This window comes from Petaurus breviceps, unplaced genomic scaffold, assembly GCF_028583685.1.
Source record: "Petaurus breviceps papuanus isolate PSGF00001 unplaced genomic scaffold, PetGlider_PUasm1.0 174, whole genome shotgun sequence".
Taxonomy (NCBI): domain Eukaryota; kingdom Metazoa; phylum Chordata; class Mammalia; order Diprotodontia; family Petauridae; genus Petaurus; species Petaurus breviceps.
In genome coordinates this window covers 58,486,810-58,505,439 of record NW_027185761.1, presented here as the reverse complement: position 1 = coordinate 58,505,439, position 18,630 = coordinate 58,486,810, and the positions used below count along the sequence as shown (strand labels likewise).

Below are 18,630 nucleotides of genomic sequence, written 5' to 3'. Positions count from 1 at the left end.
AAAACAAAATAACTCTTTGGAAACATGCTCAGTGCCTTTAAGATTCGAAGAGCTCACTCAGTTTGTAACACCCCCAAGAGATCAAGAACACAAGCATCTATGGAGCTGCCGCTATGGGCCAAGCACTGTGTTTATCAGCAGTTTATTCTGTGTGTAGCTTGTTTCTCTCATTAGACTGTGAGGTCCCTGAGGGCAGAGAGCAAAAAGGAAAGGGAACAGCAGAGGATGAGATGAACGGAGAGTCATGGAAACAACCAACATGAGCTTGGACAGACTTCTAGAGGTAGTGAGGGCAGAAGAGCCCGGTGTGGTGTGCTTTGGTCCATGGGGTCACAAAGAGTCAGACATGACCAAACAGCAACAACCAGTGCGGGCTAGCCTTGGAGTGAGGAAGAAACAGGTCTATCTCCTACCTCTGACATACACTGGCCATGGGACCTTGGGCATACCTCAATGGTCCCAGGCATACGTAAAACTGTAAGTTGCAAAGTAAGTGCTGGTCTAGTTTTTTGGGGTTGCCTTTTGCCTTTCTTTGTGTCCCCAGAAATTATCACAGTGCTGTATACAGTAGATATCTAATAACTGCTACTTAACTGGTAGAGGTCGCTCCATAAACTAGATAAATCTCAGGTCTGGACAAAAATAAACAAACCATTTGTACTAACTACATCATGGGACAGTTAAGAAAAATATGCTGTGTAAACATTCAAGTTCTAGAAGAATGAGTCGCTGGGATGTGTGTGTGTGTGTGTGTGTGTATGTGTGCATGTGCGTGCATGTATCTATGTGTATCTGTCTGTGAGTCCCTCATACTCTTTTCCCAAAGAAATGCTATCAGCAGCAGTCTGGTTCCCATACTAATTCACAAACCCTTATAGAACTCAGGAGGTAGCTGAAAGTCTCACTGAATCATAGTGTTTGAGAACTGGAAAAGATTGTAGAGATTATGGAGTACAAATTTTTCAGTTGATGAATGGAGAATGAATGTCCCAGAGAAAGTATGTGACTTGACCAAAGCCACACAGCTTAGTAAGTAAAAGCAGGTCTGGGACAAGGACACAGCTACTATTAGTACTCTTTTCATCAACTCAACTGCCTGTCTCTAACATTCACTAGAGACTTTCATTCTTTGCTGTTGATATCCAAGACCTAGCACATAGTAGGCAATTAATAAATCTTTGTTCAATTGAATTCTATTGAAACCAAAAGATGAAAGGAAGTCACAAAGGATGAGTCACAATTTGTCCTTGGAAAAGCAAATACAGGAATGGGCAGAATGGCTTCTTTGTATGAGTAAAGATGACAAGAAATATCATTTACAGGACACTTGGCGCTCCTCACCCAGCAGTGAAAGATCGCCACAAAGTTCTAATAGCTTCTGCAACAACATCTATTGCAAAGAATGATGAAATTCTAAGATTCATTTGACAAGATCCTCAAAGGCAGGTCAACATAAATATTGGTACTCAGTGACTTCAAAGAGTCTGTACATATAAGAAGGGATTTGATGGATTATACAGTAAGGAATTACAACACAAACGAGGTCAAAGGCTAGTGAACTATTAAAAAGCCTCATTCCTAAAAATGATGATGGTTTTCTCCTAGTAGTTACAAGGTGCTGGATTGGTGAGCACTAAAGAGCTCGCTTATCTTAAAAGACAGGAAATGACTCATTACCAAAGTGCAGTCATTCAAATAGTGTCTCTAGTAGCCGACTGTTGTCAAAGAAAAGTCAAAATCCACATTGATTTAAGAGAAAGGAGAAAGGCAATAAGAAGTCACATATTGCTATTACAATTGTTCCTAGCTGACCTATTAAAACACTTGACAAAACAAGAAATGGAAAAAGGAAAATATTGATACATATCATCACCATTTGGTAAACAAGTTGAACTGGTGGAAAGCAATGGACCTAATAGGGAAGCCAAAAGAGTCAAGAAAACAACTTGGTCAGCAAACACTTGACTTTCTTCCCAAGTGGAAGCATCTAACAACCAAAGACAGCTAATTTAGAATGCAAACTCATATTCAAAGCATTACAAAGAAGGTGGTGGAAAATCATGAGTGATAACTTTCTCAAAGCAAGAACAGGGAAGAGGAAAGTGAATTTTCAGAAAGCTTGTCATGAGACCCAATACAACAAATTATCAGAAGAGTATTTCTGGGTGAAGCCAGAAGGATAATGACAAACAGACCAAAAAATTCAACAGATGTGCCAATATTTCTTTATCAAACTATCTTCATCATCAATAAGAGTAGAATCACTACATTTAGACTCTACACCCATACCAGTATTTGATAGGAGGCAACAGAAAAAGCATGAAGGAAGGTGCAGACTGGAAGAATATTTGGGCTAGAACAAGGATATATATGGAAAAGACTTGTCCTGGAGGTGATGAAATTTTAATAGCACTGATGAATCAGTTTTCAAGATAATTGAAAGAGGGAAAGAATGGTAAACAAATAAAAATATAATGGATGATTTTATTACCAAATAGGAAGGAGGTCAGGAAGACATTAATAATTACTTATGTTTTTACTTTTTCATTTCCATAAAAATCTTTGTGAAAATGATCTACACAAAAATAGAGGGTATCCTTGATGAAAATAAGAAAAGGAAACAGACAGACTTTCACAAATGATTGTCTACAATCTACATCTTCGTAGTCACAAAAACAGATTGAATAGTGTGGAGAATACAAGATACCATTGTGTTTCTTATTGGTTGATTTTCTACAATTCGATATGGTAGAACAGGACAAAGCCTTAGCAGCTCTCCTACAGTAAGGTATCATACCTGTCAAGATCATACCTGATTCCTTGACAGAGGGCCAATCATGTAGTAAGAGCAGGGGTTACTGCACCAGTCCTCACAGATTTTTTAAAATTTTTTAAAGCTAGTATTTATATAACAATTTCAGGTTTGCAAAGTATTTTCTATATTATCTCATTTGATCCTTACAGAACAACCCTGTAAGGTAAGTACTATTATCAGTTCCATTTTACAGATGAAGAAACGGAGAGAATTTAAGTAATCTGCCCAGGGTCATACAGCCAGTAAGTCTCTGAGACAGGATTTGAACTTGGGTCTTTCCTAACTCCAAATCCAACACTAAGTCACTGTACCATCTGGCTGCCTAATGCTCAAAAATATTTGTAGGTCAGCAGCACATTGCTCAGCCTTTCCATGGTGAATTTATAGGAGAATATGCAGGATGAAAAGGTAGAGATAAGTTACGATTTCACCATATAAAAAGGTTGCAACCATATCAGCAACAGAAAAAGAGTAGATAGCTGGCCTTGAGGATAGGCACACCTGGGTTCGAGTCATTTCTAATTGTGTGACCTTGGGCAATTCACTTAACCTCTGAGTGTACAAGGAAGAGAAGATGCCAGCATGCACTGAGAGAAGGCGCTTCCATCCCTGGGAATTCCCTATACTAATAAAATCGTGGGGCCAAGCTAGCCATATCACTAAGATGACAAATGCACTGGAAGTGGGGAGTGTTTTAGATCACCTGATTTGATATTATGTACAATTTGATTCAAGTGATTTAAACATTCCACATGTCCTTGTGGAGGGGGGGAGAGGTCAGTAGAATATTCATTCATTAATAAGACCATCAACAGCAGCAGCATGGTATAATGGATAGTGTCCTGGCCTGAGATTAGGGACAACTTGGATTTATTCCTAAATCAGGGTCAATCTTGCCTCTGACACTTACTCCCTTAGTTCCCTGGGCACTTGCTTCTGTGTGCCTAGGCATGTCCCCAGGACTTATCCACTAAATCAAAGATGGTTCATGATTCATGTTGACAGGGGGAAGTGACCATACTAATGAAAACATAGATCTTTCCTGTGTTCACTTGATAGAACTATCTACTGCTCCCTAGACATCCATCTAGAATTCTCCAGACACAGAAAAGATAAATTTCAAATGAACCTTAAATGCTGGTGTTTTTTTTAACATGGAGAGAATAGAAAATTTCAGAAAGAGAAACTAATACTTGCTTTGGCTGTATTTTCTCTGTATAATTAAAATAAAATTAAGGAAAACCACTGATTCAAAAATACGAGGCAAGAGTTAATTGGTGCAATAACACTGAAAATTGTGGGGACTCTGGTTGGAAATAGAATACATGAAGGCAGGTTAGTTAGAAACACAGAGTTAAAAAATAAAGAAAATTGTTGTAAAAAAAATAGATAAAGAAACAGAAGCCTGGTGGGCAGGTAATGCTTCTCCCCAATCTCCACAGGGCCTAGCATGGTACTATGAATGCAGTAGCCCCTTGGTAAGTATTTGTTCAATACTTATTTGGCAGTCAGTAGACAAGCATTTATTAAGCTCCTATTATATGCCAGCCTCTGTGCAAAGAAAGGCAAAAACAATCCCCCACACTGGAAGAGCTCACATTTTAATGGGGGGGTAAGAATTTAACTGAGGTGGTAAGAAATCAGTCAGCAGACAGCTTTTTATTCATTTGTTCTTAAGCAATATTTTAGGGGGAGAATCAGTCCTATGATTTCACTGGTTAAAAAGATTCCAAGTAGGGCAATACCCCCTTGAAACTTATAGTCTGAGAAAGTTTCCTGAGACATGATAAGTGATTTGCCTAGCAGGGATGGGGAGCCTTTGACCTCAAGGTCACATGTGGCTCTCTAGGTCCTCAAGTGTGACCCTTTCACTGAATCCAAACTTCACAGAACAAAACCCGTCAAAGGGCCACACTTGAGGACCTATAGGGCCACATGTGGCCTTGAAGCTTCAGGTTCCCCACCCCTGAAGGTCTCACAGTCAATCTATATCAGAGATGGAACTTGAACCTAGATTTTCTTGACCTTATGGTCAGTTCTGTCCATTATACTACACTGCCTCTCACTAATAAATACTTTTCATGGATTTATCTTTCACTTCTGTCAGTTTGTTTTAACTTTATGATAAAGGTTAAAATATATAAGTGTGAAATTCAAAAGTATAATCAATAAAATATCTAATATTTTTTTCATTCTGATTCTGCTTAAGAAAAAACAATTGTTAACACACATAGGGACAGCTATGGTGGTGTAACGGATAGAGGCCTGGGCCTGGAGTCAGGAATAATGGAATTCAAATCCAGTCTCAGACACTTATCCTGTGGGACCCGGGGCAAGTCACTTCACCCCATTTGCTTCAGTTTCCCCAACTATAAAATGAGCTGGAGAAGAAAGTGGTGAAACACTCTAGTATCTTTGCCAAAGAATTACTGCTTGTTGTGAACTAATCGAGCCTCTCATCCCCTTCTACCATTGGCCTTTGGAGGTTCTGATGGGCCCAGAGTGTCGAGGGTCAATAGAACCTTAAGAACTGGTAATACAAATTCCATCCAACAACTGAGGTCTTTCCCATCTCACTGCAGTCAGTATAGTCTTACTGTCTCCTGGATCTGATTAGGGCTTTCGGATATTAATGACATGCCATTGAAAGGTAAGACGAGTCCCCAGAGACTGTCTCACCAACCACGACAAGAACATCTCCTCCAAAGCATTAAAAAAATGAAACTGAACCTATGCTTCAACTCCAGAGCAGCGGTTTGACTGTTCAAACAAATGCATGACCTTCACATCTTAAATTATGAGATAGTTTGTTGAAAGTGTAATGTATTTAACTCTTATCTAATAATGAACAGAAATGTAATTAGCCCCTTGCAAAAGACAGGGGAGAAATGGCCAAAAAAAGTTTCCATTTTCATTGCTCATAAATAATAAAAATCCTGGCATACAATAAATTAGAAACAATTTCAGAATTTCTATTGGGAAGTTTAATTTTGTTTATAGGAGTCATGAAAATAAGCACTCATTTTCCCAGGGCTTAAATGAAATTAAAGTGGGCCTGATGAGAAACAACCAGTTTGTCTCAGTTTCCTCATCTGCAAAATGAGCTGGGGGAAATTACATTATTAAATTATATTATTAAAAATTATTCTCCTTTTCTTTAAAATTGCATTATTAAACATTTTCTCCTTTTTTTTTCTATTCTTGCACTTTTTTCAAAGGAATCTATGCTTATTTGGGGGCATCAAGGTAGTACCATAGTGCATAGAGCACTGGACCTGGAGTCAGGAAGTCCTGAGTTCAAATCCAACCCCAAACACTAACTGGCTGTAGGACCCTGGGAAAGTCACTTCACCCTGTTTGCCTCAGTTTTCTCACTTTTAAAATTGGGATAATGACAGTGCCTCCCTCACAGAGTTAATGTGAGGATCAGAAGAGATCATGATTGTGAAGCGTTTAGCTCAGTTCCTGGCACATAGGACCATGACCTTCCATCACTCACTAATGTCATCATTACCATTCACAAAAGTCCCCCAGGGTTTCACGTGACTCCCCCTCACGAACCCTGTGTCCCTGCCAGGCTTTCCTCCCAGCCCTGTCCCAGACTCAATGCTCATTCCGCCATCTCCCTGCCCTGGCTGGTCCTAATACCTGGAATGTTCCTCAATGACTGAATTTATGTAGCACTTTAAGGTCTACAAAGTATTTAATAAATATTTCATTTGATCTTCATAACGACCCTGAGAGTAAGTGTTATTATGATCCCCATTTTACGAGGCTGAGATTAAGAGACTTATCCAGGGTCACACAGCCAAACAAGTATTAAGGAGGGATTTGAACTCAGGTCTTCCTAACACTGCCCCACACAGCTTCTTCTATTTAGATCTCTTAGAATTCTTATCTTCCTTCAAGATTAAGCCACCTGCCACCTCCTCTGGGAAGTATCTTCTGATACCCATCAGTTGCTAATATGCTGTCCCCCTCAAATAATTCTGTTTACATGCTGCACCCCTGCCCTGCTCAGCAGAAGGCATGCTCCTTGAGGACAAAGGCTTTTTTATCTTTGTTTTTTTATCCCCAGTGCCTAGCATGGTGCCTGGCAGATCATAGCAGGTGCTAAAAAAAATGCTGTTGGACTTTGGAATACAGCCTTCAGTCTTGAGTTAGTTGGTCCTGGATTCCTAATTGTGCTCAGCCATATGGCAGAGGGAGTCAGCCTGGACATTCTTTCTGGTAGGTCCATAGACTATCAAAATAACACCACACATTGATCGTCCACACGACGGGGCCATGTAGAGTCAGTCTGTCAGACACTAAACATCTGTTAAACTTAACCACTTGGCCGCAGGGCCAGCCTCTGTGCGAAGATCTAGGGATGGAAAGAGAGGCAACAGACGGTCCCTGTGCTCAAGGACCTCAGGGACTAGTGGAGGGATGGATGCTGGCCAACATTGGGACGACTAGGCGCAAGTGATGCATCTAGGCACTAGCATAGGTGGGAAGGCTTCTTGTAAAAGGGAGGACTTTAGCTGGGACTTGGAGGAAGCTGGGGAAGCCCGGAGGCCGGATGAGGAGGGAGAGCCTTCTAGGCCTGGAGTCAGGCCTCGGAGTGTGTGGGGTGATGAGCGATAAGGAGGCCGGGGTCACCAGACTGCAGAGTGCATGAGGGGAAGGCACACGAGGACTGGAACAATGGACATCACCAAACATACAGTTATTTAAATGTGAAATGAGATCACATGGAGGCCCTGAGCCTGGGCGTGGAGGCTCTTAACTCATGTTCTCAATCAGCAATCAGAATTCTGACGGAGGAACCACTGCTTTTGGACACAGATTCCTCGAGGGCACAGACTGCTTCAGTCTCGTCTGTGCATGGTCAGCACCGAGTACAGGCCTTAGCCCATTAGAGGCACACAGAGGGGCATAGCTAATGTGGTGCTGAACCTGAGGTCCCAAAACCCGAGTTCCAAATACAGCTCAGCCACTTATGGCCCATGTGACCTTGGGTAAGTCACTGCCCTCCTCTTAGCCCCAGGTCTCTCTGTAAAGTGAAGGGATTGGACTAGTAGCCTCTGATGTCCCTTCCAGCTCCAGACTGATCGTCCCACAAATGGAATTCAAAGGCTTCTAAGCTGTAGCGGTGGTCATTTCCAAGGATTTACATTCTCAGCATATAACAGAAAACTGGCCGAACCAAGAAATCAGAATACCTGCATCCAAGGCATTTACTATTTAGCCTTAGGCAATCCTCTCACCCTCTGTGACCCTCAGTTTCCTAATCTGTAAAATGGGCAGCTAGATGACACAGTGACCTGGAGGCAGGAAGACCTGAGTTCAAATCTGACCTCAGACACTTGCTAGCTGTGTGGCCTTGGGCAAGTCACTTCACCCTGTTTGCCTCAGTTTCCTCATCTGTCAAATGAGCTGGAGAAGGAAATGGCAAACCGCTCTAAGCATCTTTGCCAAGAAAGCCCCAAACGGGGGCACAAAGAGTCAGTCATGACTGAAACAATTCAACAACAACAAAGATGGTAATAATAGTGCCTGCTCAGACCACTGCTGAGTTTTTTTTGAAAATGGATGTAGAACTACTGTAAACTGTAAAGGCACTAACACAAATATCAGGGATTTGTGTTTAAAACCAGAAGGATGAGGAATGCCTACCTATGCCCAGTCAGCAGAGAGAGAAGCTACCATGTAAGCTGTTGAGACCCTCAGAAAGTTCACAGGAAATGATTCCAAGAATCGTGAAGTTAATGATCTAGCATCATAATAACATGACATTAAATAGATCAAGAGGAAAGAAAACAGATAAGCTTGAGGCAGAGGGGAGGAAGGTCTGTGAAGCAGGGTCAGAATGGGGTAAATGGGGAGAACAAAAACCCAAGGGCACAGCAGCCTTCAAACCCCATTCACACAATGACCTTAAGTATTCTAGGTCCTGACAGGCTGGTGTTTTATGGGTGATGTAGGTGGTCCCTATCCCTCATCTTTTTCATGTTATTACTCCTCAATGTCCAGCACAATGGAAGGGCCACTCTAAGCCATAGTATCATGCTCACAGGTGGTAACCAATATACAAACTGGCCACTCACCAGCTGATTCTGGTAGGCAGTGACAGCTGTGAATACGGTCTCAGGGAAGATAAATGTCCTGAATTCTTCAGATTTCAGATTGAGCAGGGAAGCGGTGTGGTCCTTCTTCTTGATGATGTGGACTCTGGGCTGGTATTTGTGCATAGAGTTCAGAATAATCTAAAAAGAAGTAGAAAATATGGGTTGAAGGCGACAGCCCCATCAGTTTTAACTAGACTTTATATGAATTAATAATCAATTTCAAAATTTAATCCATTGATTTAAAAAGTAAAATTAATTTTAAAACATAGATTTTTTTAATAGTTCAAGACAGGCAAATCTGCCATTTTTGAATCATAGATTTTGAGCTGAGCTGCCAAGATTAGGTGTCCAAGTTTCAAGGGAATATTCAACCTCTTTCATAAAAGCATATCATCAGTGCACATACTTCCCCAAACCCAACCATATCAGAACCTCTCTGTAATTTAGTGGATGGTCTTTATGAGTTGCGGTAGCTGGAAATTCACAATCTTGCATCCTGTCTGGTGATGAGATTGTCTACTCCAATCCCCTTATATTTTACAGTCAAGGAAACTGAGGACCAGAAAGAGTAAAATATTGGTTGAAGGCCACATAAGTTATAAGCAACTGACTGAGGATTTGAACCCAGGCCCCAGTATTCCAAATCCAGTGCCCTTTTATTTGTACCCTTACTATTTAGACTTATAGTCACCCTAACTATACAAGGATCTGTGTTTTCTGGCACTGTACCTCACACATTTAGGTGTTTAATAAATATTTGTTAAATTGCACAATGGAGACGTGTTCTGGTTTGGAGTCAAGGAACCTTGGTCCAAGTCCCAGCTTTGCAATTATTCCCTATGTGCCCTTTGGCAAATCACCAGTCTTAGCTTCTACCTCAGTAGAATAAGTGGGTTAGATTGGGTGGCCCCTGAGCTTTCTTCTGACTCTAAATCTTAACATTTTGAGAACTTTCATGAGTGTGAATACTTCTTCTGTTGATAGAACATTTCTCCTCCACCCTTTGGAAGATAGTCTTTCCAAACTGCTGCAATTAAAAATATCCACTGCCTATTGACCAAGCACGTAGTGGTGGATTTCTCCTCTCTTTGGCGGCTTACAGGTTATACAAGGTTGGACCTGCCCTGGAAGTCTGCAGAGCTTGGTGGAACCTGACAATTTGCTTTCACTGGCAGAGACTTGGGGAGCCCAAGGCTACCCTTTCCCCCACTAGAATGTGGCATAAGAGTGAGACACCAGTGAATGTCATTGTTAAGAAACCAGAGATGGAGGGGAAAAAAGAGAACAAGGAGGGAAAGGAGGAAAAGGAGGGGAAGGAAGAAGAGGAAGGGAAGGAAGAGGAGGAGGAGGAGGAAGAGGAAGAAGGAAAGGAGGAGGTAAAGGAAAAGAAGGAAAAGGAGGAGGAAAGAATCCTAACATTCACATTTTAAAATTGTTTAAAGACTGGATTTTACCCATATCCATCCTCCAAGAGACTCTGTGTAAGGATACCATCCAACATTATCATGGGATAATCAATACCTAAAGACTAAGAAGAATAACAGTCCTTCAAGCAGAGCAGACATCCCATGTCTCCTTTTTTTGACATTTGGATATGGAAGGGGGAAGGGAAAGTGGGAAAGAGAAGACTGATAGCATCTACTTGAATTGTTGATATCAATTAGGTTATTACAAATTTCCCTGTTTGTTCTGTCCCCAGAGTTGTTTCAGCATGTGAACACTAAGCTCCATGCCCCAAAAGTCTGAATTAAGAAATTAAATATTTAGGAAGACCAAAAGGTGAAAACCAAATGGCACATGGAAACCTTGAATTGATTCATGGCCCATGGACTCACTGGTTTCTAGCACCATATCGTGCTATTGAACATAGTCCTTTTCCATTTGGATACTAATAAAAGCTGCCAAAATATGGGTATTATTGCAATAACACTCACCAACCAGGTTGTCTCATAGTAATCTTTTCCATGTTTCTTTTGGGACCAAACACTTTAAGATATAATGAAACCAGGGCAATTATGAATCACTTCTCTAAAGAGACATATTTTTAGAGACCCTGGTAGCTGGTCACATTTCCCTCAGCTTCCATGTAGCTGGACTCTGCCTCTTCCCTGGATTATATTTGCTAATTCCACAGGGTTTTCAGAAAATGGCTATTCCATATTTTAAAGGTTGTGGAATATTAGTTGAACACCCTTTCCTTCTGAATACTTTCCTTTTCATGAAGGACTGTGCTTCCTCCAGATTATCAACAATCCTAACACACTGAAATAATGCTTTCAAGTTTATAAGCAGATTAACTTCCATCAGTGCAATAGAGTAGAAGGAGCCTTGGCTCTGAAGGAAGAGGGTTGGGGTTTGAATCTTGCCTCTAATGCTTACTACCTTGTTGACACTGAGCAAGTTACTTTACCTTTGAATCAGGAATCAGCAGACCTGTGTCCAAATCTAGATTCTGCTATTTATTGCCTGTGTGACCTTAGGCAAGTCCCTTCCTTGCTCTGGGCCTGCTTCTTTCTACATAAAATAGAAGGCGGCCTCAGAATCCCCTTTCAGTTCTACATCTCAGATTCTAACATTGTGATGCTCAGTAGGTCAGCATGGTCATTTTCTCTTGTACTTTGAGTCTTTATTTGGAAAAACATTAGTTTTGCATTGTTAAGTTGATCTTCCGGGTAAAAATTAATGATCTTCATCCTGTAGTCTTTTGTGTGGTTTGTCACCATCCAAAAATAGTTCCACTTCCACAAGCTAAAATGATTGAATATCTAGGACTAGAGATTTATTTCATAGTGTCATCACTTCAGATGTGGACATGACCTCAGAGGTCATGCCCCGTCCCTTTTACAAGTTAAGAAACTGAGGTCAGAGAAGTTAAGTGACTTGTCTACAACCCCTCAGGTAGTAAGTAACTGAAGCTGGATCTGGAGACAAGACCTGGATTCAAATCTGGCTTTAGACTCTTACAAATTGTATTATCTTGGCCAAGTACTTTAACCTTTGTTTGCCTCAGTTTCTTCAACTGTAAAATGGGGGTAATAAGAGAACCTACCTCTCTGAAGGTGTTGGGAGGATCAAATGAGATATTTGTAAAGCACTTAGCACAGTGCCTGACCCTAAGTAGGTGTTGTATAAGTGATATTTGCATTATTATTATAGAACGAATTATCTCTTGGAACAAGTAGTTGTTCATCCCCCGTTCGATCTTGGAAATTTGAGGATTTTTTTCCTTTAGTGGCCACTCATATTTGTCAAAACAATCAGAGCTCATGAAGTAGAAAAGATTTACTAAGCCAAGGATCACGTTTTTCTTCTTTGCCTAATGTTTAGTCCCATGTACAGACTCTGTTCAAGCCTGGCAAGAGGCAAATCTGTCCAGCATTAGGTTCCCTGATCAACTCAGACAGGCAACATGAGTCCCTTAACGGATTGAAATTAATCTTGGTCTGTCACATGAAGAAGCTGCTAATGGCCTCTTGTTTTCAACTCAACTCATCTGCTTCTGGGAAATGTACAGTCCCACTCCTTGATGCAGAAAAAGATGTCACACAGCCTTCCTTAGATCTACACATGGCCCTCATGTAGGAAAAGAAGTTCATCACAGGACCCACCCACATCTCTGGACAAATTGTATTGACTGGTTATAAATTGGAGTGGTCCAGTTAGAATTCCCACAAGATGTCTGGATGGCTACAGTTTTATGAACCAAAACAACAGCAGAGAAACAAAGACTGCCCCATAATAGTGAGGCTAGGTGGCGAGTGCAGTGCCTAGAGTGCTGGACTTTGGGGCAGGAAGACCTCAGTTCAAATCCCACCTCTGACACTTAATTGGCTGTGTGACATGAGGTAATCATTTAACCAGTTTCATCCTCTGTTTCTTTATTAGTAAAATATGGGTTGTAATAGCATCTACCTTATAGAGTTGTTGTGAGTATCAAAATAGATAACAAATGCAAAGCACTTAGCAAAACTTAAAGCAGTATATAAATTATTTTCCTATTATTATTTTAACATTGTTAGTATATATAATGCATGATTGTAGCACATGGAACAATATTCTCCAAAGAACTGAAAATGAGTATCATGAAAAGGATAATGGAGATCTTGCCCAGTGGGCATGAGGAGAGCAGTAAAGCAGTACAAAAAAGCAATTAGGAAGAAGAACCACAGCAACCAGTCACATCAAAGGATGTATATATGATAAAGAAGATGGGTTGGTCAGGAGGCAAGAGAAAGGGATAGACAGACAATGGACTGCCTCTGTGCTCCCCTAGTGCCTTTGTGATATTAAGAGATGTCCTGACAGGTCCCTGGGAGATCCAGTGAACCTCTTGGGGGGCAAAGTGCTGGAAAAACATGGACAAGGGTCAAAGAAGGTGCGCAACTATGGATGGGTTGCAATCCACAGCCAAAGAGGGAATATCCACACTGATGAGATCATATATCCATTTGAGTATTTTGAAAGTATCTATTCAGTGATTTAATCAGTTATTTTAGTCAATATTTACCATGCTTTAAAAAAAAAAGCTTAAAATGTATTGGTAACCTTTTCTAAATGACCCTCCATTAGTCTCTCCTAGCACTGGGTTTGCATTTCTCCTCTGCACTTAATGTATTATATTTTATACTGTAGTTATTTGCATCCTACCCTATCTTCTTAAATAGCAATTTGTGTACTTGTTTTATTTCCCCTACTGAAATGGTAGACATGCTCTCAGTGGAAAATAAGTGTCATTCTGAAGGAAGAAGAGAAAAGAAAGGGAATGGGAAAGAAGGAGGAAGGGAAGGGAAGGGAAGGGAAGAGAAGGGAAGGGAAGGGGAAAAAGAAAGAGATGAAAGGAGAAAAAAGAAAGAGAAAAGAGAGAAATGAAAGGAAGGAGGGGAGAAAAAGGAAGGAAGGAAGGAAGGAAGGAAGGAAGGAAGGAAGGAAGGAAGGAAGGAAGGAAGGAAGGAAGGAAGGAAAGAGAAGGGAAGAAATAAAGGAGAGAAAAAGGAGGAGAAGGGAGGAAGGGGGAGAGAGATGGATCAGTTCCAAACACAAATTCCACATTTGGATTTGTTTCCAATTACACCATTTAAGGTAGGTCACTTACATGGCCATGTTGATCCAATTCATTATTTGTGAGTTTCACTTTTTCAAAAGACACCATCTGTTTCAGCAGCTGCTCTCCAGTAAACGGAGAGTCTGGGTGCACATACAACCTGGGGAAATCACACAACAAACCTTTCACAGTGAGACACATTTTACTTGTCCTCTAGCAGGCTAAAATACATCATGATTTTAAAGCAAGGCGGGGCTTCATTTTTGTTTTTGCACCCCCAGAACCTAGGATGGTGCCTGACATGTAGTAAACACTTAGTAAATGTAATTTAGTAATTTATATATTTTGTGTATAAAAATGTAATTTCAGTAATTTATTGAAGGGACATACAGCTCATGGAAATGATGGTTTGGGGTTTTTTTTTTAGCTGTTCGATATTAAATGCAAATCACAAAGCAATGGTGTAAAGGTTCTCCTAAAAGCCTCTAAGCTTGTTTTCTTATAAACTAAAAAAAAACTAGTAATTATATAGCAATTTAAGGTTGGCAATGTACTTTACAAAAATTATCTCACAGACACTATTATTATCTTCATTTTTCAGATAAGAAAAGTGAGGCATACAGGTTAATCAATTTACCTAGGGTCACAAAGTCAGTAAATGTCTGGAGCAAGATTAAAACTTGGGTTTTCATGACTCCAAGGGCAGCACTCAATCCACTGTACCACCCAGCTGTCCAAACCAATAACTTTAAATAAGTGAAAGGACCCCTTAATTTTAGTGCCTTCACTATGAGATTGTCTCTAGTCCATCCTGTCTATACCTTATTTGTATATAATTATTCGCATGATGCCTCCACCATTAGTCTTGGAGCTCCTTGAGAGCGAGGACTGGGTTTGGTTTTTTTATTTGTTTGTTTTTTTGCCTTTTTTGTATCCCAAGTACTTGGCATAAGACTGGCAACTTTACTATGTGCTTAAGAAATGTTTAATGACTAAATAAATGATGTATTGCTTCTTCCCATACTGCGAATGAGTAAAAAAAAAAAATTTACATAGGTGCACTTATCTTTCCAGTGAAGGGAAAAGAGTATTGGATTTGGGTCCAGGGACTTGGGTTTGAGTTACAGCTTCATCACTAGACCTGTCACCAATAGCACGTCGTGTTACCTTGAAATGCTTCAATTTCCTTATTTTCAAAATGGGGACAATACTAATAACCGAGCTACCCATTTTGCTGGGTTGTGAGGAAAGTCCTTGGAAAATTGCCTTAGAGATGTGAATGATCATTGCTGTTATTGCTTAGCTTTCCAATCAGCTGCTAATTAGATATGGCCAATGATTATAACATCTGAGTTGTGTCGGTATCATAAAAATTAATTAGGTCTTCCCACGAAAAGTTTAAAGGAAATTAGTATTAACACATCCTATGAAACAGATGGAAACTGAGCAATTTAAAGTAGGAAATTACTTTCACAACTTGATTAGCTCAACCTAAAGATTATTCAGCCTAGAGCTTTCTGGGCATCTTTGGCTTGAGTTCTACATAGATACCAGAGAGAATCATTGGAATACAGTAATTCAGTGAACACTACTTTTCTGGAGATAAACTTCCCATCTTTGGTTCATCTATGCCCTCTTCTCCTCTTCCTTATTCTTGCTTCATATATTTATTTTTAATAATAATATTAAATTTTAATAATGACAACCTAGCAATAAACCTACAGACAGCTAGGTGGAGCAGTGACTAGAGTGCCCATCTTGGCATCAAGAAGATTCTCCTTCCTGAATTCAAATCCAGCTTCAGACACTTTCAACCTGTTGACCCTGGGCAAGTCACTTAACTCTGCTTGCCTCAGTTTCCCCATCTGTAAAATGAGTTGGAGAAGGAAATGGAAAACCACTCCAGTATCTCTGCCAAGAAAACCCAAAATGGCATCATGGAGAGCCAGACATGACTGAACAAAAATAAACCTAGAGAAGATGAATAAAAAGCAGGTGTTTTATCCAGCTGTGCAAGAATATATAGAACATTGAATATAAAGGAATAGTAAAAGGACAGTTTTGTCTGGGGACCATTTCTACCTGAACATCATTGGAAACAGTAAAAATAAGAAAACAATTACTCCTAGGAAATAATAATAGCTCACATTGATATAGTGCTTTAGATTTGAAAAGAATTTTACACACATTACCTCATTTGGTCCTCACAATAACTTTGTGATGTGGGTGCCATTAATATCCTCATTTTACTGATGAGGAAACTGAGGCAGATAGCTATTAAATGACTTGCCTGGAGTCACCCAGCAAGTTCAAACAGGGTTTGAACTCAGGCTGTCCTGACTCCAACACCACCGCACTACTTGGCTTCCTTTAATTTACACTATTAATAATGAGATAATATTAATAATAGAAAATGGTAGCAACTGCGCCATACGTGTCTTCATTCTGCAATAATTTGGCACCAGACATGCCCCATCTGGTCACTAAAATATTACATTAGAAGTTTGATATCTTTCATGAACTGGCAGGTAACAAATTCCCATAGGAGAAATACAGACTTCAACTTGTCCTAGTGAACTCAACCATTCAGTCAAAAAATGTTCATCATGTACCTACTATGTACCAGGCACAGTGATAAACAATAAACCATGCTGGGAGTGGACCATTATCATAGACTGAACTGCTGCCCACAGTCTCTAGGATATAACACATCCATGAAAAATGCAAGAATATTTTTAATAGATTTTGCCAAGTCAAACTCTCAGAACCTCCAAGGTACAAAAGGGTTTTAACAAAACACTTTTGAAATATAAACCAAGCAGAGGGTCTCAAAGGAATGTGGGACTAGAATGAATTGTATACCACCCCCATGATCCTGTCTGCTGCTGAAATTGTCCCAAGGCTGCTCTCAGTGAGCCCACAGAGGATGGGCTTGCATCCTAATACTTTTATTCCACTACTAAAAGCAATTATTTTAACCACCTGTGCAATGATCCATGGCATATTAAATATTAAAAAGTAGTAGACTAGCAATCCCATCCAAGAATTGTTTATATCTGGACCCCATCAAAAAAGATGAGAAGAATAATATAATAAAGACAAGATCATAAAAAATAATGTCTACTGAATACCTAAAAAGACATTAGCTAGAAACTAGAAGTATATGCCAGAAGCTCACTATCTTTTATAAGCTCACAGAAAACTTACAGCTCAAGTACCATTGAAAATTCAGTAAATAAAATGAAGTGCAATGAGTATATCCTTACAGACATAATCATTGCCTATAATCACTTCAACTTAATCCAAGGGGACAGCTAGGTGGTTCAGTGGATAAAGCAATAGCCCTGGAGGACCTGAGTTCAAATCCAATCTCAACACTCAATAGCTGTGTGACCCTGGTTAAGTCACTTAACCCTGATTGATTCCTAAAACAAAACAAAAATGCCAATCCACAGAAATGTGAAAATAATGGCGTTTTTAAAAATAGATGTTGGTATACTGAATACTCATAATCTCCAAATTACATAGATGAAAAGACTTCACAACACAAAGGCTTTGTAGAAGATCTCATGTGTGGTAATTGCACAAGGCTTAGAATATCCCTGTCTTTGTGGCTACTACTCAAGGGAACTAAAGAAGCTTTCGAGGAGCCCACTGAAGATGAGCTTACATCTTCAAACTTATTCAATTACAAAACTCTGATGCTTTTCTATCTGTATCCTTGGCTCAGTCAACATAAAAAATAATAGCAGTAGAAGGACTGGTTCTTAGACCATTGCCATCTGAATGCCATCAAGAAAGATAAGGAAATAATAAAAGCTAATGTTTCTGTAGCACTTTAAGGCTTGCAAGTCATTTTATTGATACCTTATCTCCTTTCTTCCTCCCAACTTCCCTCTAAGGTGGGTGCTACCTTCATTCCCATTTTACAGATGAGGAAAATGAGGCCTGAGAGGTAAAGTGAGTCAAGTAGCTAGTGTCTAAGGCAGGAATCAAACTCAGGTCTCTTGACTCTTTCGAGATCAACATTTATCCACTTCCCTCTATCACCACTATTATCAACATATTTACTGTGTCCATTTTACCCCCAGCAGAGGGTGAATGGAAATAATCAGAGATAACACCTTACTACATCATTTAATGTAAACAGCTCATTTGAATTTAAAATATTGAAGTTGAAAATAATGGCTCCAATGGAACTTTGGATTAAGTGGAGATTTTCACACTGACTTTGTTGCCCTTAGCAAAAGACAATTGATAACTAGATTTCATTTTTTATTGTATTTTTGTCATGTCCATAAATAATTGACAGATAGTAAAAACAATAACAGCAATAACAATAATGCCCACTTATAAGGAACTTTTTTGGCTTACAGAGCACTTTTGTCATAACAGTCTATTAATGATGTTACCCCCTGCTTTGCAAATAAACTAGCTAGGGGCGACTAGGTGGTGCAGTGAATAGAGCACCGGCCCTGGAGCCAGGAGGACCTGGGTTCGGATCTGGCCTCAGACACTTAACACAAAAAATAGTCGTGTGACCTTGGGCAAGTCACTTAACCCCAATTACCCTCTAAAAAGCAAAAGATAGATAGATAGATAGATAGATAGATAGATAGATAGATAGATAGATAGATAGATAGATAGATAGATAGATAGAT

The 18,630-nt window shown here is 39.8% G+C and overlaps 1 protein-coding gene across 1 annotated transcript in view; it reads right to left on the bottom strand.

Annotated features, from left to right (window-relative positions):
- Positions 1 to 18,630, bottom strand: part of TBX20 (T-box transcription factor 20) — a 238,669-nt gene that overhangs the window by 35,700 nt on the left and 184,339 nt on the right. Inside the window, exons 5-6 of the mRNA XM_069084565.1 lie at positions 14,021 to 14,129; positions 8,908 to 9,066 (exon numbers count right to left, since the gene is read on the bottom strand). Coding sequence (XP_068940666.1) covers positions 8,908 to 9,066; positions 14,021 to 14,129 — 268 coding nt within the window. The remainder of the gene's footprint in view (positions 1 to 8,907; positions 9,067 to 14,020; positions 14,130 to 18,630) is intronic.